The 25,335-nt window shown below is 38.5% G+C and overlaps 1 protein-coding gene across 2 annotated transcripts in view; it reads right to left on the reverse strand.

The window, feature by feature from the left end:
- The window catches only part of LOC109057537 (protein phosphatase 1 regulatory subunit 12A), a 54,524-nt gene extending 30,209 nt beyond the window's left edge, over positions 1 to 24,315 (reverse strand). The window contains exon 1 of one of the 2 annotated variants that reach the window (XM_042742375.1): positions 23,970 to 24,314. In XM_042742375.1, the coding sequence (XP_042598309.1) occupies positions 23,970 to 24,206 (237 nt within the window). In that variant the 5' untranslated portion in view covers positions 24,207 to 24,314. Of the gene's footprint in view, positions 1 to 23,969 lie in introns of both variants that reach the window. The other variant, XM_042742382.1, reaches the window with a different exon arrangement.
- Positions 24,316 to 25,335: the final 1,020 nt, after the last annotated feature.

A 25,335-nucleotide genomic window follows, 5' to 3' on the forward strand; every position in this document is an offset into this window, starting at 1 on the left:
ATAATTTTTTTTAGGGACATCCAAATTTGGCCCAGTGCCTCATGTCATTTGCAAGTAAGCATTCCCTCTGCCCTCAAAACACAGCATGTTTATTATAAGCCAAACCCAGCCGTTCCCACAGCCCAACAATGGCAGTCCCTTAATGGCTGTAATTGTTCAGGCCTGACAGGTGTGAGAGTCCGTGACCACATGAGGGAATGCAGAGCTGGTCTTTGAGCTAGAAGACAGGGGAAACCACTCCCCAAAGAAAAGGATGACTTTAATTCTGTAAAGTGTTTCTGAGCACCATGTTGGAGTCTCTGAGCACTTGTGTATAGTGTAGGGGAAAAAAAGCAGTGTAAATGCCTTTCTGAACATGCACAGGGTAGCTATAAGAATGTCATCTGTGTGTAATTGAGACAGATTTGGTATGTGGGCATCAAACTGATCCAGACAGACATGAGGTCTGTTTTTTATCTGATGGTGCAGGCTACACATTCAGGAGACATTTGAGAGCTAATCTGACTATTAATGTTAGTAATAATAGCAAGGATTACATTCAAATCCCACATCACCGATGGTCGCAGACAGTCACGTACAGAGACCACAGACACATACTCACTCAATAGCAAACAAGTCTCCATTCAAACCTATTTGACAGAGCTGGAGAGAAGCATTTATTAGTGCCAGACGCTGAGATACAGTGGATACATGCAGGTGTATGTATAGGGCCTTTTGCACCGCAGGAACCTTTTCATAGTACCAGAACTAATTGTGGAGCTACCCACTTTTTGGCGTTTTCGCACTGCCGGAACTGGTTGCGATTTTAGTACCAGACTGCCTTTTTCGAGAACCAAATTAGCTCCTACTCCGGACTCGGAGCAGGGTCTAACCAGCACAACTGATACTAACCGTGACGTAAGTATACATTGATTGGCCAAACGCGTATGAAAACACCCTCACCCGCCATGATTTAAAATGCCGCGTAATGCAAAATGCAAATATAGCACTGCCAGTTGTCGTTGGAGATTCTCAGTCGACCTTTACGTTCTTTTAATCACTTTATGTATACATCGACATTCCATGTCCATTATTGTGAAACCCGCGAGACACAACAAAAACACAGCTCTGATCACAGCGTCCTCCATCCTCCTGTTGTTAACGTTGTTCTTCTGTTTCCATTGTTGTACGCCGTGCACAAATGATGTTGCTGGTGACCAGCTTATGTCACTTACTAGTACACACTGTCGGTGCGAATGCAACCCTTTAAATGGTACTTGGAAATAGTTTGCGCAAAATCGTCCTATTCATTTAGTACTGTACATTTAGTTCTGGAACTAAAGCGGTGTGAAAGGCCGTAATGATGACCAACAGAAAGCTTTGGTTTGAATGTGAATTCACTGTGAGCTGCGCTTCATACGTTGCTAAACTACTGACAAAGCACCATTTCTGCCAGCAAAATGTTGCGGAATTTCCACTAATAAGACCACATTTTAAAGGGATAGTTCACCCAAAAATGAAAATTACCTCATTATTTACTCACCCTCAAGCCATTATAGGTGTATATGACTTTGTTCTTTCAGATGAATACAATCGGTGTAATACTAAAAAAAAAAAAAAAAATGTCTTGGCTCTTCCGAGCTTCACAATGGCAGTGAATGGGGGGGGTCGAGATTTTGACGCAAAATAAAGTGCATCCATCCATCATAAAAAGTGCTCCACACGGCTCCAGGGGGTGCATAAAGGCCTTCTGAAGTGAATGCAGTTTATTTTGCTTCGAAATCTTGACCCCCATTCACTGCCATTATAAAGCTTGGCAGACCCAGTTATTTTAAATATAACCCTGATTGAATTCGTCTGCAAGAAGATAGTCATGTACACCTAGGATGGCTTGAAGGTGAGTTAATCATGGGGTCATTTTCATTTTTGGGTGAAACTATCCCTTTAAGTCAAACTAACAGCAATAATGATGCTTTGGTCACAAGCTGATTTCTGCATCTGACAGCTATGTTGCCGTTAGTAAACCTGCAGAACTACTGAGATGAGTGACGTTCAATTGAGCTCAAAAGGATTCCTGTCTAAAAAGTCAACAATAGACCACTTAAGCTGCTCTTAAGGAACAAGTGGTGAACTTCAATACACAAAAGCACCACAAATACATCCAAACAGCTGCTGATCTGCCTTGTAACCAAAAATGTCAGCACCATGCTGTGTAGGATCTTGTCTGTGACGCACAGCTAAAAATAGAGGGTTTCAGACGTGCACAAGTCCAGTCTCGGTTTTACTCCTACAGCTGATGCCATGATGATAGATATTAGTAGTTCTGTTTTGATGGTACCGCATCTCATTTCTCACAGACAGACCTATGCATGCAGAATTCAATCTGCTCAGCAGACATGTGATACCGTTTTCACTTAACTGCAGGAGTTTAATTAGAGGCAGGATCAGTGTACAAAACACCTACCTTTAGTGGACTAAAGCTTGATTGGATATATTTGAAACCACAATAGAGAAACCCAAGAGAGGACACTAAATGCCATTTTGTTCAGCGACACACTTTCATTTTTGAACGACTGCAGATGCTTGATTCTGGATGCAAATCAACAAGGTTGCAGGCTTACAGATATAATCACAGCAGAGACATTTATCCTCTTATCTTTACTCATATAGGCAATATTCATTCAGTCAATATCTGATATCTCGAAAATACTTTAAAAGAGTAATTGTTTTTTCAAATCAGAGAAGCCATTATTCAACCAAAGAGCCATTGTTGCAAAGTAGATTCACCATGTTTCGTTTAGTTTAACTTTAAAATAATCACAATGTCACAATTACATAATGTAATTCCCTAGATGAACACAAGGAAGAATTAGATTAAACCATTTATATACATCAACAGTAATATTAACCAGCATACTAAATCAAATATTCTTGAGTGAACATGCATGAATCAATAAATGACCATTTATGAATGATAATTGCCACAAAATGTAATTTATCAGTCCCTTTTAATCACATATCAACAAAGATCATATATACAAGCTCAGCAAACATGGTAAACCAACTGTACTTGCTTAATATGCGAGAATAACCCTCACTGTTTACAAACCTCAAACGTGCTTACTTGACATGCAAGAGGAAAGCCAATGAGGCTTGTTCTTGTGCATCAACTAAGTACGGTTGAGCTGCCACTGACCAAATCTGATGTGCTCTACGTATTTGCGTTGATCAATGTTTATGTGTGAATAAATAAAAGCCTAAAAATAAATATCATATTCTTAATTTCTAGCAATCATGTGGATTTATATGATCGTCGTTAACTTTTTAAAGGGTTTTAAAGCATTTGGGTGGAATAAACTTTGGAGAAATCTCTCAGGCTTCATTACAAATATTTGTATTTCGAAGATTTGTGAAAGTCTTTTGGATTCAAAATAACATGAGGGTGAGTAACTATTGACTTTATTGAAATTTTAGTGAACTATACTCAATCTTAACATGCACAATATTCACCATTTTATTACAATTATTACATTGTCTATATATATAAGACCCCATGTATCACCCAACACTAGTTTACAGACCTGAGCGCTTCCTCTTCATTGCATATAATAAAAGTGGATGTGGACAATAATGTTGATATGTGGACAATATAATCTAGTCTAAAGGTCTACAAAAGTCATACTGTTTTTTTAGAAAATGCAGTTGGCAAATCTGACCCAGGACATGAGGGAACTTCCCATCACCAAGAGAAGGGACACTATGCACTCATTTCCCATAAGGCATTCTTCACAACGATTCATAAACACTGCACACACATTAAAAGGCTTCCATCCAATCGACTGCACTTTAAACATGTGCAAAGAGTTTAACCCCTATATAAACACATGTGCCAAGATACGAAAAACAGTGAGACATGAGCCTGTGATTGCAAGACTGGCTGCTGAAGTGCCACATTACTAAAAGAGCACAAAGGAGGAAGTGATGCTTCAGAGCAGCACTGTACCCTAATGAAAACTGATCCTACACAGGCCGCCAGCTTCTACAAGACCGACCACATCCAATGTCAGTAAGTTAAAAGTGAAGTGCGTAATACACAGAGACAGCTAAAAGTAAACCATTAGTAGGATGATTTCCCAGAAGGGTTTAAACACCGTGACACTATCAAAACATGGTTCTGTTAGTTTGAGCATCGTGACAAGCCTGACGCAGTTGCATTGGCAGTTCAGGGAAGGAGCCATGGAGGATGATGAAAGTTCTTGGAATATACGTCTGAAAAATAATCACAAGCAAGAATAAAGGTATTTGGTGCGTGAGGAGCCTTGGGGGGTTATATTGGAGATTAAAAAAAAGAAAATAATAATATAATTATTTAAAAAAAAAATACTGTGGATAATGAAATGTTCCAATGTTCCAATGTTGTTCTTTGGTACAACAGAAAGAATTATGTATGTATATTCATTATACTTATTTATTTAACTGGGTTGGGTGGTAACTTAGGTTTATTTAAAAGAATTTTTTTTGGTGGTGGACAGTGGACACGGGATGATGATGATGATGATGATAGGGCATCCAACAAATGTGCCAGACAAGAAAAACCCCTCTCTGACACTGAGAAAGAGAAGACGGTTCATGACCCCTACATCTCCTCAAGCATGCCATTCAATTTGGACAAGACAAACAGTGCTGATTACAGAGCATTATCCATAGATTAACTTAATAAAGGCACAATAAAAGGATAAATATGGCTTAGATTACAGCTGAAACAATACGGTGCCCATTTTATGCACCAGCCTAATCCAAAAACAACACAGCGAGAGCTCTGGCTACACTGGGAGATAGAGGCAAATCCGCAGATCTGAAGCATGCGACTGTTGTGCATGCGGAGGTGAAGCCCTGCTTGTTTCCATGGAAATGGTGCTCGAAACGGAGAAAAAAAAAGAGAAGAGAAGAGTTTGGTCACATTGGCCTTTTGTAACTAACATAAATAAATAAAAGACGGCGATTCATTTAAAACACACCAGGGTTGTTCCAGCAGCCCCTGGAGACGGACTCTGCCGAGGGGGAGATGAAAAGAGAGTCTCACAGCTGATGGCCGGAGGGGGTCCGACTTCTTTTGGAACTGTGTCGGGCGGCTGTGTTTTCAAGCTCTTCAGTTCGGCTTAACCAGTGCGATTCTCATGGCCCTTTATGGTCAAACTCTGAACACATGATTACGGACCCCTGAACATGGGGTAAAAGTCTATATGGAGCAGCTGATAATGTCTCACCATAATAGGTTAAAATCAAGATGAAGACCCTCTACTGCTGTCAATCAATGACTGACAAATAGTAGAACACAATATATACCATCACTAAAGAATTCTTGGGTGAATTTCACAAAACCAGCCAAGGGTCCGGCTCATATTTCAACCATACATGAAAAGAAACTAATATAATATTTTACCATTACATTTATTTAAATACATAAAAAAAAAAAATTGCTTTCATGTCAGTAAATCTATAGCCTAAATAATTTAGTATTGATTTATCATTTTAATAATGCACTATAATTATTATTATTACTACACATAATTGTGTCTTTTCATACACAATAATACATGTAACACTTATAAATGTATAATGCATAAAATATTGTCTATTTTAGTAATGTACTATTATTATGACTGCACATAACTGTATCTTAATAAATATCTATAATATAATGAAATATAATTTTTTTTCTAGTATGCCAATTTAACCAAATGCTATAATCGGACACAGTGAGAGGGGTACATCATTTACAATCACATCACAACTACTCTATACCAACTCTATATCAACCATTACAAGAAAAAAAAAAAAAATCAAATGCAAGCCCATCGCTTGCAGTTCAGAAAAAGGACACTGGGCTTTTTCCATACTTTAAAAGGAACTGTGACTTAAAACACCACAGCAGAGAGGAGCACAAACTCCCCCGTGTGTGTGTGTGTGTGGGTGGGTGTGTGGCAGCAGCAGGCCAATGAGTGATTATCTCCCAAGTCATCACGTGAAGCGTTTAGATCTAACTATAGCAGCACTTCACTTCAAGGGGAGAAGACACTTGATGTCCCCTCCCATCTCACTTCCTCTAGCAGCCCCCGTAGACTCTCAGGACGCTTTCCTAATCCTGCAGTTCTCTTCCACCATTCCTCCTTCAGCAAACAATCAAAGTAAACATATATTAAAAGGTCATGTATGATGGAAAACAAAGACCTGATGTACCATGTAGACATATTTACACTGACAACACATAAGTCTCTCTCCAGTCTACCCAGACCATTTATAGAAACCCAGTTGTTAAAACGGAAATTGAAGTCACAACCATGAGCACATTAAAGAGAGTGTTCACACACAAAAGAAAATTCGGTCATCATTTACTCTCCTCTGGTTCCAAACTTTTTTCTTCTGCTTAACACAAAACAAGATATTGTGAAGAATTTTGGGTAACCAAAGAGTTGACGGTAGCCATTGACTTCCATAAAATGTTTTCCATACTATAGAAGTCAACGGCTACCATCAATTGTTTGGTTTCCAACATTCTTCAAAATATCTTGTTTTGTGTTAAGCAGAAGAAACAAAGTGTTTTCTGTGAAACAAACTTTTACTGTGCACAATAGAACATCAGTCAGTGACACAACTTGTGCATGTTTATTTGTTGTATTTAAATGTATGCATTTTAGAGGGGAAAAGTGTAAAAACTCAAATTTAAAAAAGCATGCGAGCAACTTAGATTAAAGGCTTCAAAAAAAGGCTGAGCCTTTCAGGTGCCAGGTCAAATTGTTTGAACAGTTAAATGCTCTCGAGAGGTGTTTTCCAGCATTCATAACTTACATTGTCCTATTACAGTATCACTTAATGTTATAAACAATTCAAAGTCAGGAAGACCTGTGCAACAGCTTCTATTCACAAGAGCTAAAGATTCTGCATTACACTTCAACATTTAGAGCAAGCCTGCATGTGTCAACCAAATAAAGCACAACAGAGAAAACTGCCATTTGTTTATGAATATAGATGTAATGTATACACAAATAAATTACAATTCGGTCACAATTTAGAATTGCTAACAGGGCACGTGAACTGAAAAGGTGTGTGCTACAGCTGGCAAAGTGATAAAGCCCAGAAGCCAGAGGTGGTGTGTGAGCCAGCTGTCCTTGGCATTCCCCTGTTTAAGTGGCCAACTATGTATTCTTCAAAGTCAGATCGAGTGTGCACAATCTCCAGTCCTCTGATTCTTGGTTAGACGCAGCTGCTAATGAGTAAGGAAATCCTCAAATTGCTCAAGGAATAAACTAGATTTTGCAACAGGTTCGGGGATTGTTATCTAGGGCTGGGTATCAAGTTTGATACTTTTTAGGCACCGACCAAATTGCCTCGATACCATTGAGTATCGAGTATCTTGTCGTTAGGTTCCAAATTTTGATACCTAAGGAGTTCATCTCATCAAAGTCAGTGTGCCAATAAGCATGCAGCATGCTTTATGTGCCCAAATCAGTGATTGGCTCTGGCGAAGCATGAAGGAAAACACGTTACGTGACCATTCATTCACACTGTAGCATCATGCCACATAAGACAATTTATAAAACTTGTACAATGCTTTTACTCAAAACTCACTTTAAACCACCATGGAGTGTTTGTATTAACCTCCGACTGCGATCTAATGAGGGTTTTAGTCATATAATGGTGCAGAAATATGTTATTTGTAATTTGAGGGGGCTTTCACACTAGCACTTTTGGTGCGCACCTGGGTTCGTATGACGTCAGAGTTTGGTTTGTTTGGATAATGTGAACACTGTTTTCTAAACTCACATGAACAGCAAATGAGCTTCCTCTGAGTCAGAACAGTGATCGCGGAAGAGAAAACAGGACTCAACCATCAGGAGATGAGTCTTTGAGTCTATAAAAACATCAACAAACTGAAAAAAAAAAAAAAAAACCTTGTTAAAATGGATTTTATAAAATTGGTATCGAATAAAAGTATCGTTCAGGAACTGGTATCGAAGTAAAGTATCGGTATCGATATTGAACATTTTTGAACGATACCCAGCCCTATTTTTTACCTACACAGGAAAATCCTGTGGTCACGTCATAAAAACCATGTTTAATGATATTTTTGTTGGTTGGCAGTCCCTGGTCATTAAATGCTTCCGTTATATTAAAAAGAGCAACTTGGAGACTGCTCAAATATCTTATTTTGTGTTTGATGGAAGAATAAAAACAACTTTTTACTATTAGTCTCAACAAGAAAAGTAAAACCGCACACTAAAATAAAGATCTGACATGGTGACAGCTGGCCAATATTGTCTAATTGAAAAAAAAAAAAAAAAAAAAGTAGAAATTTAGTCGTGCAAGACCATACTATTATTATATATAGACTATCAAGAGATTCGATAATTCACAGGGGCTAAGGCTCATTTAAAACTCTGGTCCTCAAGCAGAGTGTGACATAATTTGCTTTGCAAGTTTCTTTACAAACAGCAAAAAAGCCTCAGCTGGTTGCTAAGATAGCTTTAGACTTTAAAACAAACATTTCTGCAAACCATATGCAAACTTTCTTTTTATGGGTTCTCATATCTTAAAGCATGATGTTCTAGTTATAGCTATTACAAAAGTCATTATCTAATTCTAAATGTTTATTACTGAGTGGAACATGATAACCTCTTAGTATCGGTCACGAAAACCCAAACACAATCCATCAACGGGCCGGTTCAAAATGCAAAATATCACACGCGACCAAATAAATACCATAATGCTGCCTTTTTTTATGAGCCAGCACTAGCTCACGCGATATCAAAAGATAGTGAATACAGTCTAAGGTCAGATAACACGCATGTTTTCTTTAAAAGGAAATCCAATTCACTCCCTTATAAAGCAATGTAGCAATGATACTACTCTTCCGGACGTTACCACTGACCCTCTGCCGTCTCACTTTCTCCCACAGCAGAGGCCACCTAGCGAGCCTGTAGTCAGGCCCGGCTCTATCATACCACTGGAGAAATTCCCAGATAAGTAACACACCACAGCTCTGAGCCCGGAGCCAGCAAGAGCCCCGCCTCCTCTCACTACATCATCAACGCACCAGCACACAACCACTTCCACAAAAGGAATTCCTTCTTGCGGTGTGTGTCCGTGTGTGTCTGTGTAGAAAGAGAAAGAAGCACACAGAGAGAGAAAGAGTGCGCATGTGCTACAAAAAAAGAGAAAAAAAAATTGCGGGGGAAAGTGAGATGGTCATATTTTACTCTAAATTCAAAAGAGAAAATACTATTTATTTATCAGTATCTTTATTGAATATTTAACTGTTGAATATAATGTCCTTCTATTTTAATTTTATATCTGTACTCGTCTAACACTAACAAAGGGCTAGCTATCGTTTACAGCTGATTTGATGTGTGCAAATATAAATTACAGAGCTGTGTAAAAATTCAAAGTGATTGTTCATCACCTACAGGTTTACACAAACTACTAATTCTGAACTAATATCATTAACTGTTAATTTGAATTGAAACTGAAGAAAAGAAACTACTCTTTAAAAAATCTTAATATTAGTTATCCATGTTTTAGACAGTAGATTATAAAGCCATGTTCAAACTCAAATTAATAGTTTATTGGCATCTGAAATTATTTTATCTTAATATTGGTGCATTTCTAGAATTTATAGCAAAACAGCAAAAAACATGCATAAACAAATAAAGTGCGTATATTATATATATATATATATATATATATATGACATGTATATGACATGCATATTCATGACATGTTTCACCCAGAGATGTGTGAGACAGCAAAAGAGGACCCAAAAAAATGCTACTGCTCTAATGTAGGAGGCCATAGAGAGGGTTACATCTGGACGAGAGAGAGAGAGAGAGAGAGAGAGAGAGAGAGAGAGAGAGAGAGAGAGAGAGAGAGAGAGAGAGAGAGAGAGAGAGAGAGAGAGAGAGAGAGAGAGAGAGAGAGAGAGAGAGATAGAGAGAGAGAGAGAGAGAGAGGGGGAGAGAGAGAGAGAGAGAGAGAGAGAGAGCAAAAGCCTTACTTTGCCTTGCCAGCCAATGACGACCATATATGGCCCTGGGATTCCCATGGAAAAAGAGACGGCAGTGTAGAGGTAGAGGGGAAACAAGGAAGAGATTGTAAGTATACATTGCACTTCGGCTTACACATGGCAGCCAAAACAATACCGGCCGGCAAGAGCCAAGTTTGCTTCTATGAGCTGTGGCCATAGAGGGGGATGCTGGCTGATATTAGGTCTAAACCGCCAGGGTAAACAGTACACTTGTATAATGTTGTAGCCACTTGGTGCCCCATCCTGGCATTTAGACTATGGCAAAAAAATGCAGACCATCTGCAACTGCTATTTCTCTAGAAGTGTCAAGGGCTCTTCACACAGAAAGCTCAAACAAAGAGTAAAGGATACGATACATTTGGGTATGGATGGGACAGCATTTCGGGCAACCCGAGTTTGAGTCCCAGCTCAAATTCCTTTCCCTATCTTATGCTCAAGTACAAGTGATTTTTTTTTTTGAAAAAGGAGCCAGATCTAAAAAAGAAATCGGTCCTCAATTCCAAACTCCAGTTTTGAAGGTGCAGATAGCGGCAGCTGTCCTAAATTGATGAAGTTGCCAAGTTAAAAAAAAAAAATCAGTCCTCAATTCCAAGCTCCAGTTTTGAACAGCTCTATCAGGTGGTAGATCATGCCAGCTGAAATGATCTCTGTTGCGCCATGCCACCCTTAAATAACCAACTCTCTGCATTTATGTGTGCAAAAACTGTACCTTAGAGTACAACAGCTTGTTGCTGGGGCAGTATCCTCAAAGGTACAGCTTTGTAACTCATCTACCACTAAAGGAAAAGTAAAGAAACTAGGATACTCATGGTACTGCCCCAGTGACGGGCTAAAGGTACAGTTTTTGTATTTCCTGTGGAATTATGGGGGTAATTGATGAAGTTTATGTGTTAATGAGCACTCCATCAATCTATATATATATTATCACAAAAAAAAAACAGATCACCAATGGTGGCTCCAGGGTGGCCTGAACATACGTTTGCTGTTTGTTTGGATGTGCATGGTTAAGGGTCCGGTCAGGTTTGAGGGCTTGCAGCAGTGTCAGCTCCTAGGACCTGTCATGCTCCAGAGAGCTGCTTAATTACACATCCCTGAAAGACGAGGGTTAGGAGATGCTGAAGGGCCAGTTGACTGTGCGGCTTCCTCCACAGACAGCGCTATTGCTGATGACGACAGGACATAGATCACTGGGAGGATGGAGGCAATGAAAGAGAGAAAGTGAGCAAGAGAAAAGGCGTTTTTAATGTTTCGTGGTGATTCAAGTGGGAAGTGTGTAAACACTGGGAAGGACGCAGAAGTTCTGGGAGAGCAGATGAGAGTATTTTGCATGCGTTATTGAGCATTTGATGTGTGAGGACGGGAATGCGTAGGGTATATTTTGAAGGGGGTGTTGAAAGATCTAGGTCAGCTTGGAAACCAAGACTTGGATTTCCGAAAGAACAACTGGACCCGCCTATCTGGGAACCTCATTGGTCAATGGATGCCTACGTCAGAGTTGCCTACGTCAGAGAATGCCTTTTACGTTTGCTTGCCAGACAAAGTGTCACACTTTTATTTTCCTCTACGTCAGGGGTGTCGAATAATGCTCATGGAGGGCCACTGTTCTCTTGGGTTTAGCTCTAAACCTTGGTAAACACACCTGAATCAAAGTCTTCAGGACTACTAGACACACCCAGGCAAGTGTGTTTTAAAAGTTTGGAATTGAACTAAGCAGTAAAGTGACCTTCCTTGAGCAGGACTGGACAAACTTATTTCACATCCTAGCAAAACTCTCTTCCAAACTGAATCAAGTGTGTAGGCCCCGAGATGATGCAAGTCTGGTACAAGAGTATAGATGCATGCAAAGAGCGGTAATTAACAGCCAGCTCTAGGGGTGGGTGAAGATCACTTGTAACGCCTTGGTGAGGAAATGAAAAAATAAACACTCACTTCCTGTTACACTCTGACAAAGGGTTTTTTTCAACACCCTTTTCCACTCTCTCTCAACTGACCGCCCCCCTCCACCCATTACTGTCTGATAAGCCCACACTCAAACAAATAACAAAAGAACACACCTAATAAATGCACACAAACAAGAAACAAAAGCTCGGGAGAAGGTCAGAAGCAGCTGACCTTCACCCCAAGTGACTGCTGCACCATAACCATTTCGGAACTGTATAAATTTGTGTACATGTTTTCCGTCATCCACTTGTATTTCTCATCTCCAATCTGTGAAAAACCCAAACAAGCATTCCGACATCTGGTGACTGCAAGCTACAAGCTCTTAACATTTGATTGGCTCCATCAGGACAAGAGCACAATTCATGATCACAACAGCCCGCATGACGTTCCACGCCCACACACGCTGACAGTCATTTGTAAATGTATAATGTCAATAACTGTAAATCGACTGTCAGAAGCATGCAAAAAAAAAAAAATGTATAATGTCAATAACTGTAAATTGACTGTTATAATAATGATAATAATAATAATATTTTTTATAATAAAAATAATAATATATATAATATATATATATATATATATATATATATATATATATATATATATATATATATTAATATATATATATATAACTATTCTCAATTATATATATTACTACAAATTCCTTGCTGCATTAAAGCAAATGATATCTGTAATGTCAGAGGAGTTCAATCTTGCACTAAAGCATTTGAGTGAGAATTCTGTCAGCTTTACATGGCTTCATATGCTTCTCTGTGATGCAGTAAGTCAGTTTCATTCTTGAGTGGGCCGTAAGCAGCACATCATTACAGACCTCTGCAAACAGTTAATCCCATTTTTGTAAATAAGCCGCTCCGATTCGGCTCTTTGAAAGTGGCTCCTCCTCACTTCCCAAGAAAGTTTGTTTGAGCTGGTCTATAAACACATTAGAGGAGTAAATTTCAAGTTGGATGTCTTTTTCTTGGGAGTTTAAGTGAGATTTTTTAGAAGACCGTCACTAAAATATTAAAACAAACGTTGAATAAATTATGTTAATTCCAACAGACAGCTTTACTAAACGTATTCTTGAAACACTGTGTAAGGATGAGCAGAGAGAAGGTACTAGCGCTGTGCCAACCTACACACTTTCAAAAATGACTAGTAGATGTTATAACATGAGATGCACACACTGTCTTCAGGCTAATTAAAGCACTGCTAGTTATTGGATGACTAGTCAACCACTTTGACCTATCCCTAGAAGTAAGGCTCAAAAACATTTAGCAGCAGCTTTTTACTGTGCTTAACAATTATTACCAGAGGCAGTCCACCTTTGCTACTTTCAAACATGTATCAGGACCACAGGCTTAAGAGTTAAGAATTCATGCATGCTTTTTAGCACTATCCTGCAGTCCCCTCTCCAACCAGAGCAAGAGAGCCCTGCCCTCACACCCTTGTGAGGAGGGGAAAAAAAAAAGAGAGAGAGAGAGGCATGCGAAGGAAAACCTAAGCTGATGTCATTCCACTTGGATCCAGAGCAGAGGACATGCCTCAAGCCTGACGGCTGAGCTGAGAGGTTCCTCTGCTTTTTCTGAGAATTTCCCTGGAATTCTGTAGAGTGAAACACTTGTGTCCAAAAACCAACCATTATAGCCTTATATAGTTCTGGAAAGATAGCCACTTGAAGAGGCTCTGAAACCATAGGGGACATTATCTAGTGTGCTTATTCAGTCCCACGATGCACTGCAATAACGAGCGTACAACCGATATACAAATTTAACGGCTAGCTATTACAGAATACTCATGCACTGTGCGAGTCACTCCGAACTCCCATGATTCAGCAGAAAATGGCATCAGCAGCCCTTACGGCTCACTCAGTCCTAATTGGCTCACTTGTTTTCATTCACTCCTTCCCTATGCAGTGAACAGTGAATGATGGTATAGGAGGCGATTTCAGATGTAGACTAGAACTATTCTGAACTAAATTGCTTTGAGTGGCTATCACTTAACAGTGATTCTCTCCTGTAAATGTCTCATCACCGTCCACACAACCAAGCATCGTTAACATTCAAAATCTAGGCTCTTATCGACCAATTAGAAAGCCAATCACAGAACAGCACACACTTGTCGCTGATTGGAGAACGCTGGCAATCGAGCGCATGAAAGGTTAAGACAGCAATCGCAGTGTATTCATGGACTACAAGGTGGGCTTCAGGCTCTAAAACATTCTTTAAGAATTCTTGTGCATCAGCAACCCTCAAGCGAACCAGTTTGAACCTGCAGTGACGCTTGTCTGAAATTGTTCACCTGCTCCAGCATATAGCCAAACGAGGAAAAACGTCCAAACTGATGGAGGACATTCCAGAGTTTGGTGGCAGTTCACAGGAATTAATTACAATTAACGTGACTATAAATCAATCAAATTAAATCCCTTAAGATTATTTGCCCCTAAACAAAGACCATTTAAAACACAGAAAGTGCTCTTGTGGTATTTAAAAAAAAATAATAATATACAATGTCATATTCAGTTGTTTTATAAACAGCCACTTGTGCACTGCTTTCCTAAGACGCAGGAATTGACATTGCCAGCACAACCGAAAATAATTTAGAATCCAAAATTGCGAAACCAACGCTGGGCTTCACAGTTTTGCAAAACCCAAATGGCGTGGAAGACAAATTAACGTGTTCAAAGACAACAGATGACACAACGCTGTAGCTCTACTTCTTCAACATACTTCCTGCCCTTGATTATGGGTTCCTTTCAAACATACAACTGAAAATATCTCAACACCGCCTGTCTGACAGGGCCGAACCTGCTTATTACAAACTGTAAAACATGAACTGTTGGCGTTCTGGTTCTAATATTAGCGTGTCAATCAATACACAGACTTTGATGACTACACAACCCCACAGTGGCGGCCAAGTATTATTTTATTTCCTGTTTAGCATAATATTTCATAGGAAAAAAGGCCAACACAATAAAAACTCAATTGCTAACCTTTGATTAAAACCTGACAACCTCCTCCCACTTCCCACAAGCAAATTACATGTCAATTTCATATGCATGAGAAACCTGGTGATGGGATGGACCCCATCAAAAACCAATTTAAAACCAATTAACATGAATTATTTAAGAGAAAATAGCATCATAACATTTGCACTTACTGGACCAGAAAACACCAAAATGAATTGCATTACAATTCAATAACCCCCCCACTATGTTAAATTAAATCCATAAATGATTTCATACTTTTAATACAAAACCACTGACCTGTCTTCAGCTTTTAAAGTGTCTCATAATAACCGTAATTCCTTAGTTATGGTATCATCAAAGCCAAAACACATGCGCTGACACCAGTTTTTGGCTCACGGCAAAGCGTGCTCTTGCCCCAACCAAGAGGAAATAAGGGCCCACACACCTAATTTAAGTCAGGACTAATTTCCTTTAGGTTTGAGCTTATACACTGACAAAAAGAAAACATGCCTCCATCACCCTTTTAACATAATGTTACTATGACTGTCATCAACCAAACTGACAGTATGATTTAGCCCAAATGGCAATGCAAATGGAAATAAAGAGAAATCTGAAAATATGGTCAAATAATGTCTACCGTGTTTTGCAAGACAGAACAATTTGTGCCATACCTTACTAAGAATTGAATAGCTCTATATGTTTTACAAAATCATTTCAAAAAGATTAGGTTGACTATTATTAGGGTTATTTTAGACTAGGGTTATTTTATGGTCCAATTCTAACTATTAACTAGTTGCTTATTAGTATGCATATTAGCAATTTATTAGTGCTTATAAAACATATATTAATGCTTTATTCTGCATGATCATATATTAAATCCCTTAATCCTAACCAATACCTAAACTTAACAACTAACTTACTATTAATAAGCAGCAAATTGGGACTTTGAGGCAAAAGCAGTTGTTAATAGTGAGAACTGTGACCAAAAATGGCTTGAGTGGTTGTCTGTTTGTTCACACTTGAGTTTACTCTTTACAAGATCCAACTCAGTCACCATAAGGTTAACGGAGCTGCTAAAAAAAAAAATATCTTTCAACTTAAGTTTCAAAGTCTTCATTCACACTGTTGTTGACCCATTCTGTATGACTAAAAACAATGATTTTATTATGATGGTGATTATTATTACAAAATATTAAACGAAATAAGAAATATATTGAACATATTGAAAAAATAAGTTTTTTAGAGAAGTGGTAATGAACACCATCACATCTCCCTGTTTCCCAGGAACGCAGGCTAATTTAAGGCCAAATGACCTTGACCTGGTTTTAGATTTCAGGCCCTGATACAAACCATCTCCTGCTTAAAGCAGGTTATATGTAGTATCCCACAACATCCTGTTAAATCTTTATTTTATAATATGGTTTCCAGGGATTTAAATGTATTTTTGAGAAGTATATATCCTGTGGAACTGACAGCCAGGGCCCAAAATAAACCACATTTTGAGGCTTCACCTGAAAATATTCCACATGTGTGTCTCCTCATGGAGCTCCGGAGGAAACAAACAAACAAACAAACTACTACTAGGCATACTAAGACTTGGCAAAAGCTGGCAAATTTGATGATGACAATTCGTCAATAAGCTTAAAATGACACAGCACAAGTTCTCATTAGTTTTGATCGTTTTGAATCACTCACATCTGTTACAGCTATGCAGGAATGACTGGGCTGTCCATGCTGACTCACAACATAAAGAATAAAACAAGACCTCGCAAACAAAGGTTCACAACAAAAAGAAGAATCCTGAGGAGTGTTTCTTTGAGTATTTACACCAGATATCAGCTCTGACATGCCAACTGGGCGGCTTAAGACAGCTGGGAATCTCAGGATTCACAATGCATGCTGAGTTAATCATGTTGCAGTGCTATGACTATGAGACGTTAAAAAGATAACTAAAATAACTAAAGAAAAAAAAGAACTTTCAAATAACAATGCTAAAGTCTACAGAGGAATCAAAGTAGACCAAATGACACTTGCACTACCTCCCAAAGTATTCATCTAAAACGGCATAGTCTAAGTAGCTTCTATGTTCTTCATCAAATAAACGTCAAGACCATTTAAAAAGTATGTTCTTTATATCCCAACTCAATGCCTGTTGCATCAGAGGTTGTAAAGTATCCACACTGGATGTGCACTTCAGAAAGTAATAGGTCATCTGAGTACTTTGTCTACTCTTTTATAAATAAATACATATGGCCTACTATTAAATCACCCACTATATAGTAGACAAGTAGGCATATCAGATGCAGGGCAATGCTTTTGAAATAATATGACAGATTTTTTTTGAGGAACATTGTTGTTATTTACTGATAAACCACAGTGAGTGAGTTGAACATATCAATGGCCACGTTCACACAGCAGCAGACTACGGTTGTCAGTCCTGCATTTGAGTCCTTAATATGGTTACGTTCACACACAGTGCGGTTATTTACGGGCGTGACAACCACAACCGAACTCACACCTGTACATTTTCAGGACTCACAACCACATTCTTGGAACACACACACTGTGTGAATGGAACAGGACTGCACAACTAGTTGTCTGTCAGGTCATACAGTGCGAGAGAGTCACTCTGCCACACTAACACGCGTCTATCATGTGTTGCGTGTTTTCGTTAACTTACAGTGACGGAGAAATGAGCTTCGTGTCATCTGAAAGTTTTAGACCCCGTCAGTTTTCCACCGGAGCCGCTCCCATCAGGTTGGTGTTCTGCGCACTAGGGCTGCACGATTATGACAAAAATCATATTGTAATCACAAATTGTAATTGCGATCGTTAATTACGATTATCACAATTTACATTGAATATGTTTATACCATTGTTTGATGCAACTGCATGCCGTATTTTTATATGAAAATAAACAAGCTAAAAACACTAACTGAAAACCTTTTATTGCTTTTCCATAGTATTAAGCCTCAACTGTCAACTATATATCGGATTGGTAAAAAAAAAAAGTAAAAATATGAATGGTATTATAATCAGGGGTGCAGATAAGTGGTCCGCAGTTATAATTATCATTACAGTTTTCACAATGCGCTATATAAATAAGTTCTGACAGCGCATTTGCGCACCGATATTTTTGACAGCTGTTAATACACAATTATTATTTTATTTTTAAGTTTACTATTAAATAATTGTCTTTGGCTACCTTTTATTTTTAATAATATTTTCACACATTATTATTAAGTTTATTTTATTAAAAAAAACTACATAAATAAAGTGCAATAATATTATAACTATTATTAATACATTTTTTATAGTTATATTTAATGGGACATGTTATATGCAGTGTGAGGACCAAACCAAATCTCCACGTTTTCTTATCAGAACCAGGCTGAAGAAAATATGTGCACCCCTGATTACAATGTTACACTAAAACTAAAATTAAATCAATGGAAAAAACCCTTAGGATAACATGTAGAAAGAAAACAAAACGCATCTTAAGCATCAAGAATAACATATGTGGACTTTGAACGGTTAATTGCCCACGGTGAACGATTACATAATTGTGGCATCCATAATTGTTCGATTAATTGTGCAGCCCTACTGTGTGCGATTCAAATGCTCCGCTCTCCACCCAAATTTAAAAGCTGCTGTCGGTTAATGAAGGTTTGACAGATGAACGTGGCTCAATTGGACTCTTGTCGTGTCAGAAAGTGACAAGTCTTTCAGTTTTAGTGACGTCGCCATCTTTGATTTTACTTTGGCCACTGTCGCTATGGTTATTGGTAAGGAATACAGGCTTGACTCCCATTGCACATTCATACAAACAGTATTCTAAACACAACTGTAAGCTGCTGTGTGAACGGGACATTTCGAGACTCACACCTGTAAAGAAAATGCAGGTGTCAATCCCAAAAACTGACAGTGTGAACATAGCCAATATGATTAATGAACCAATCATTCAAACAGGTTTTGTTAATCAGGTCCATTAATTCAAATATCAGATTGATTCATTCACAAATCAAGCACAGATACTTTTCTCATGAACTTGCGAGGGAAGACTTAGAATAGTTGTTATATAGACTGCTTTTATGGAGTACAAATTACAACAAGCCGTTCAATTTCATTGGAAGAGGTACCATTTCCTCGAGCTACTGCTTCACTTCCTGAACGCTGTCAGATCAGCTCACAAGTTATCATGCCATCTTTATGCATCACCTCTTTGTAACACTATTGAAACTATTGTTCAAGACAAAAGACTCACGCAACAATATGCAGTCTGGCACATCTATAAAAGAATGACACATTAAAACAACAGGAGAAAATGTATTGTTTGTTTGCCTAATAAGCTCCTTAATTATGCCCCATCTTGTGCCTCTGTTTGGGAGGAAAACGGTGTGATTGAGGAGGTGGAGACTGTTTTGGCTGGGGGGGGTAAGTGACAGCTGAGGAATTCTGGGTCTGCCATGGTTTCCAAAGAGAGACACGACAGGAATGCAGGCACAGGACGACACACCACCACATGTCTTCACCTACCTTCTTACTGAAACCTACCTAAACTCTGACCTCACCGCGGAAGATTCCACCTATGTCGAAAATGACATTTTTCAGACTGTGCCTACATACCAGGTCAAACAGATCATGTGCACGTAAACCTTAAATTTGAAAGATACTGCAGTTATGAAACACTCATCCTTGGACAACATTAAGGAACAGACTTGCAGACACCAACGCATCAGGCCTCGGGCGTAATCTGCAATTTCTCACCCTCTATTTGCATACCACCTCCACAAAGTTGTTGAGCCACTAGATAAATTCAGCTATTTTCTTTAACTGGTTAACTGGAATGATTATATACATGAAAGATGTAACCTAACATAGAATTCTGTCAACACTCCTATATGGGAAAATTTCATGGAAACATTTGGTAACATTCTACCCCAATATTATTTTTATTAAACAATAATAAATTAAACATTGCAATAAAGCATAAATACTCACTTACTTTGTTCTAAATAAGCAGTCTAAATAGTTAAAAATAAAAGTGTTCTAAATAGTTTGTTACAAATAATTTTATTTATTTATTTTTTACATATATTAGGGAAATAATGTCAATGCAAAGGTTGTAAAAATAGCCTTTTATGAAAAATGTGCTTGACTATAGTACAATTTTTTTTATATATAATTATTAAATAATAAATTTAACACTGCACTGATGCATAAATACTTATTTACTTTGTAAATAACTTATATATAAGCTATATTTTAAAATAATATTATGGAAATGTCATAAAGCAAAGGTAAAATAGCCTTAATTTTTATGTAAAATTTATTTAAGTATACTTTGTTATAAATCAAATTAAAATTATAAATATATTATGAAAATGCAAATGCAATGGTTGACATATTCTCAATGGGCTTTGCATGGTTCACTCATTTATGGATAATTTCTAGTCATTTAAAACAAACAAAAAAGCATTTTCAGCATTTGTAACAAAAGTTGATAAGCACAAGAAACTGGGGGCAAAAAAAAGATCACAACATGATGCGAGACTGATTCAAACACCACATGCACAGAGCACATGGCTCTGACAAAGTAACTTTCGGTTTGAAACATCAATCCGCACAACATGTGAGTGAAAAACAGACATCAGAAGCCCACAGCAGGTTTCTTAACTATGAGATTGAGCAGCGCAGAATGTGGGCTGACTGGGTGCTAAAGTTAGCATTCTTGCACTTGCATGCACGTGATATTTATAACCCTAGCCGTACTGCTACAACAGTCACTGGAACCGACACACCATGTCCCTCCCTGGACAAACACAGCAGTGCACTGAAAGTGAGGTCACTACCTGTTGCAGCACAGATGAGTTGAAACAGTCCCCAATGGGCACTAATCCAAATCGTATCCCTGTGCTACCTTCAGTATGAGTCCCATGCTTTTAATCTTCAACATAACAATAAGATCTGCAATTAATATGAAAATGAGCAGCCAATGCGTCATTTTGCATGAACAATAAAACCTAATTGTAGCTCAGTCAAAACACTGCCATGAGTAAACTACACGACAAAGGGGACGCAGCTGTCTATTTCCTCCTCCTAGAGCCAGCGTGTGACATTAGGGTTATACTGTGGCCTGAACCAACTTTTGCTGTCATATTGCAGTCTAAATAAACTTATATGACTCCAAACCCCTATATCTCTAAAGTCAAGCTGAGGATCATAATCTGCCTTTCAATTCAAGTCTAAAGTTACATAAATAAAAGGGAATTGTTCAATTAACAGGACTGCAGTGCACAAAAACACTCTTGTGCATTTAAACAGGGGAACGCAAGAAAAGTATAATCAATCATTCTGTACTAGTGAAATTGAGCAACACCTAGCCAAGCACCTTGTTAAATCCTCAGGTTTCTCTATAACATGTAGCGGTGTAAATGGGACATCCACAACAGCTAAAAAATACACTTCAGTTTGCTTTCATAATAACAAAAAATTGGAAAAGCAAACAGGTCACATATGAGATCATCAAATTGTCCGATGACATCTCATCACTGAGATATGTAATGAAAAAAAACACATTTTTACAACATAAAAAAAAAAAATCTAATATCTGACTTCTTTTTATAACAGTCAAACAAGTCCTCTAGTATATATTTTAGATTCTGAAATATATAAATGTATAGGTATAGCCTAAATATATTTTTACAATTGTATACATTGCAAAAATACATCATATTGTTATTGCCTTGTTCCATATCGTATTGAAAACGCACAGGCACAGATTTGTACAGGTTCAGGGCAATTTAGACTCAAGCTTGTGGAACAGTGTCACCGCAAACTATTTCCATCCTCATAATCTGAAACTAAATGGTGCAAAAATACATAAACATGTGATAGGGCAGAACAGTAGAATTGGCAATTTTGTAAACACTAAAAAACTGTGAACACATGAAAAAATAAATAAATAAATAGATAATATTGTATCAGTTGCATCACCCAAGTTACAGATGAATTTGCTGCAAAAGAGACTGAATCGAAGCAAAAGATTTGACGCAGCAACAAATGACAGAAAGCATCTACTCTTCTACTTGAAAAGCTAGATATTTTTATAAGCCGTACAACAAACTACATAGAATCATACTGTTAGTTGCAACCGATTCCCCTTGTTAGAACAGACACGTGACCCATTTTTTTGGGAACACGCAAGTTCTCATTTCTTGATGCAATAGTCAAACCAAGCACAATTTCAAGACCTAGTAGAAGATGTACATCATTTATATATATGAAATGCCTCCAGCACAGCTAAACCTGTGCGTCTTTAACAGCGCGATGAGCATGTTTAAAAACAAACACCATTCGCTATGAACTCACGGCCTGCTGGTCACATGCTTAAACTCTCTGTTGCATAACAAATAGAGAACGGAGCCTCTCCAGTCACGGTTAGGTCTCAAGAGCTGCATCCAAATTCTTTCCTCCCCCTGTCTGAACACCGGCCCAAAAAAAGGCAAGTGCTTTTAAATGCATGAGCCTGTACAGACAACCTCCTGCAGTCACTTCCAGCCACATCAAACCCATCCGACTCAATGCAGAGCCTTAGATATTATGCTTAACAACGTCAATTTGACACTTTTGCCAGCTGAAAATGCATGGAGTTGAATTACAAAAAGTTACTTTAATGCACTTTGACTTTGAATTACTCAATACATCTCAACCTCTACATAAACATGTAGATTTTTTTTTCTTTGATGCTCAAAAAAATGTTTTGTAGAAATCGTACTAAATTTTAAGACAATATACCGAGACTAACAGGTATGATCAAGCACAAGTATTTTATTAGACAAATTCAATTAGTAAATTGACAGAAAGTGCCTCTGCTTGTAACAACACTTCTATCTTTGGCACATTTATTTTTGCACAAAAAAAAAAGTTATTAATGGAAAAACTAAACTATTCTGAGTCATATTTCGCGGATGTTTATAGTCAAGGCAAGGAAACTACGTCTTATAGCGACAATTCATTAAAAATAATGGTAAATTGTGTCACTAATCACTTAAATTCATTATGTTTCGACCCGTTTTGACTTACTTTGTCATGACGATCAACAGTGTAGATGTCAAGAATGATTTTAAGAACTGACAGCTCAAGCCGCCATTCAATTTCACTGTATATAAAAAGATGCATTGAAAGCGAATGGTAACCGGAGCTGTCATTCTGCCAAATATCATCTTTGAAGTTTCACACAAGCAAATAAGCCACACGGGTTTGTCACAACATAAAAGAGTATATTATGACAGCGTTTTCGGTAGGTTTTTTTTTTGTTTTTTTTTTTTTATTCGTTACAAGATGCGCGGTTTTGACCATTTATTGCGCTCGCTCTTCCTCACATTTTATATTATTCACATAGCCCCACAGAAATCATATTATACAGAGTCTAATGCCACATTTTCAGTCAATAATCTCCAAAGCAACATACGTGTCAACCGGGAAGCCTCTTTCCAAGTAACTTACACAGCCGTGCTAACTGGTTGCTATGCACTTTCGCAACGTAATTTCAATGGTGACCAGCGGATCAAAACAAATTTACGAGTCGGCTCCGTGAATCTATACATGACAAAACCCATGCAGATTCACCCGATCCGTTTATAAACAGATTCAACTGTTACTGTGCTGTATATACTTGCTCTTATCTATGAGCTGAGCGGCTAACATGCTAACCAGCAGCTAACACACACACACAAACACACACCCGAGAATCAGTCGGACAGCCCTCTTCCTGCCTTCACAAACTCATTTACACACAAATACGATTATTCCGGGATCATCGATCCAGCACAGTGCGCATAAAAAGCAAATATCAGTTTCAATCAGAGCACGATTGGCGCCAGCGGCGACGTGGTTCCGCAAAACGGCCCGACGAAGATGGTGATGATGATGGTGCTTGTAAAGCGGTAAACACAGCCAGCCAGCAAAGCGTCCGCCGCGGAGCTGCTCTTGACTCACCTGGTGCAGCGCGGTGAGTCCGTCTACATTGGCGTAGTTAATGTCCGCGCCGCGGTCGAGCATTCGCAGCACCTCCTCCGTATCGCCGCTCGAGCAGGCGGCCAGGAACACGGCGCCATCGTCGAACTTCACCTTCGTCTTCTTCTTCTTCAGGATGGGCGGCTCAAGGTCCGTCTCCGAGCCTATCCAGCGCTTTAACTGTTCGTTCCTTTTCTGCTTGGCGTCCGCCATCTTCATCCCCTCTAGCCTGGCGCTTCTTATCTGTCTCGGATGGAAGATATACTTTATACTGCCACTATCCCAACACAGCGCGCTGGGGCGTGGGAGGGGACGGCACGGGAGGGGGGGTAGTCTCAAACCTGGTTTACGCCGAAATATCGCGAGAGCGAGCGACGTCAGCCCCGGATCTGCAGCATGACGTCATCTTTATGGGGCAGTACTGTAGAGAAAAAAAGAATCCTCAGCAGTTGTCTACATTCAAATGTGTTTAGGGTTGACATAGAACACGGGACAGTAAAAGCATGTATTATTATTAACCCCTTAGATCCCAATTTTTTTCCAGACCACATACAACCGTCAACGTATTTTAAAATTGTTACTTCATTGTAAAAATATAAAATACATTTTTTAGATTAGTGCTACCAGTATAACAACATCAGTATTGTAACTTAATTGTAACATTCGAACTTTTAATTTAGCGCAGTATTTTGTCATTGCAACATTTTAGTGCAACCTTCGCTAACAGATGCAATTGGATTTATATTGTACAGCCTACCTAAGTTCACTGTCACTATTGTGACCATCAACATGTTTACTCATTCTATGACCACACTCAACAAACCGGGATGCATATATTAATACTAGACACCTTAATGATAATGTGGACCAAAAATCTTTCTCATATCGTTATGTTAACATACTTTACTAGCCTTCCGTTTTGGAGCTTTGATACAGCCATCATCAAATCATAGTGCAAACCAGAATTAAATTGCTTAGTTTTATATATCATGCTGAGAACATCACATCTGGGGAAAAAAAGTAGATTGTTATAACAGAAATTGCTACTTAAAAAGCAGATAATAAATGGAAACGGAGAGAGAGAGAAAGAGAGAGAGAGAGAGAGAAAATACTATGTAAAAGGCCAATTTTACCCCTGGAAGGGTTCTAGAAGTATACCTCATCTGGGTAATTGAATTGACAGAAACCTTTTGACTGGGGTGGTCCCAACTGTACTGGGCCGGTAAGTTTTCTTTTGGCACAGTGGTGCGTTATTGTTGGCACAGGCCCATGTATGTGTGGTTTGTGCAGGTTGCGGGTAGCTGGCAGGCTAGTTTTTGCAGATGTTTGCCATCTCTCTTACTAACCA

Source organism: Cyprinus carpio, chromosome A4, assembly GCF_018340385.1.
Source record: "Cyprinus carpio isolate SPL01 chromosome A4, ASM1834038v1, whole genome shotgun sequence".
NCBI lineage: Eukaryota > Metazoa > Chordata > Actinopteri > Cypriniformes > Cyprinidae > Cyprinus > Cyprinus carpio.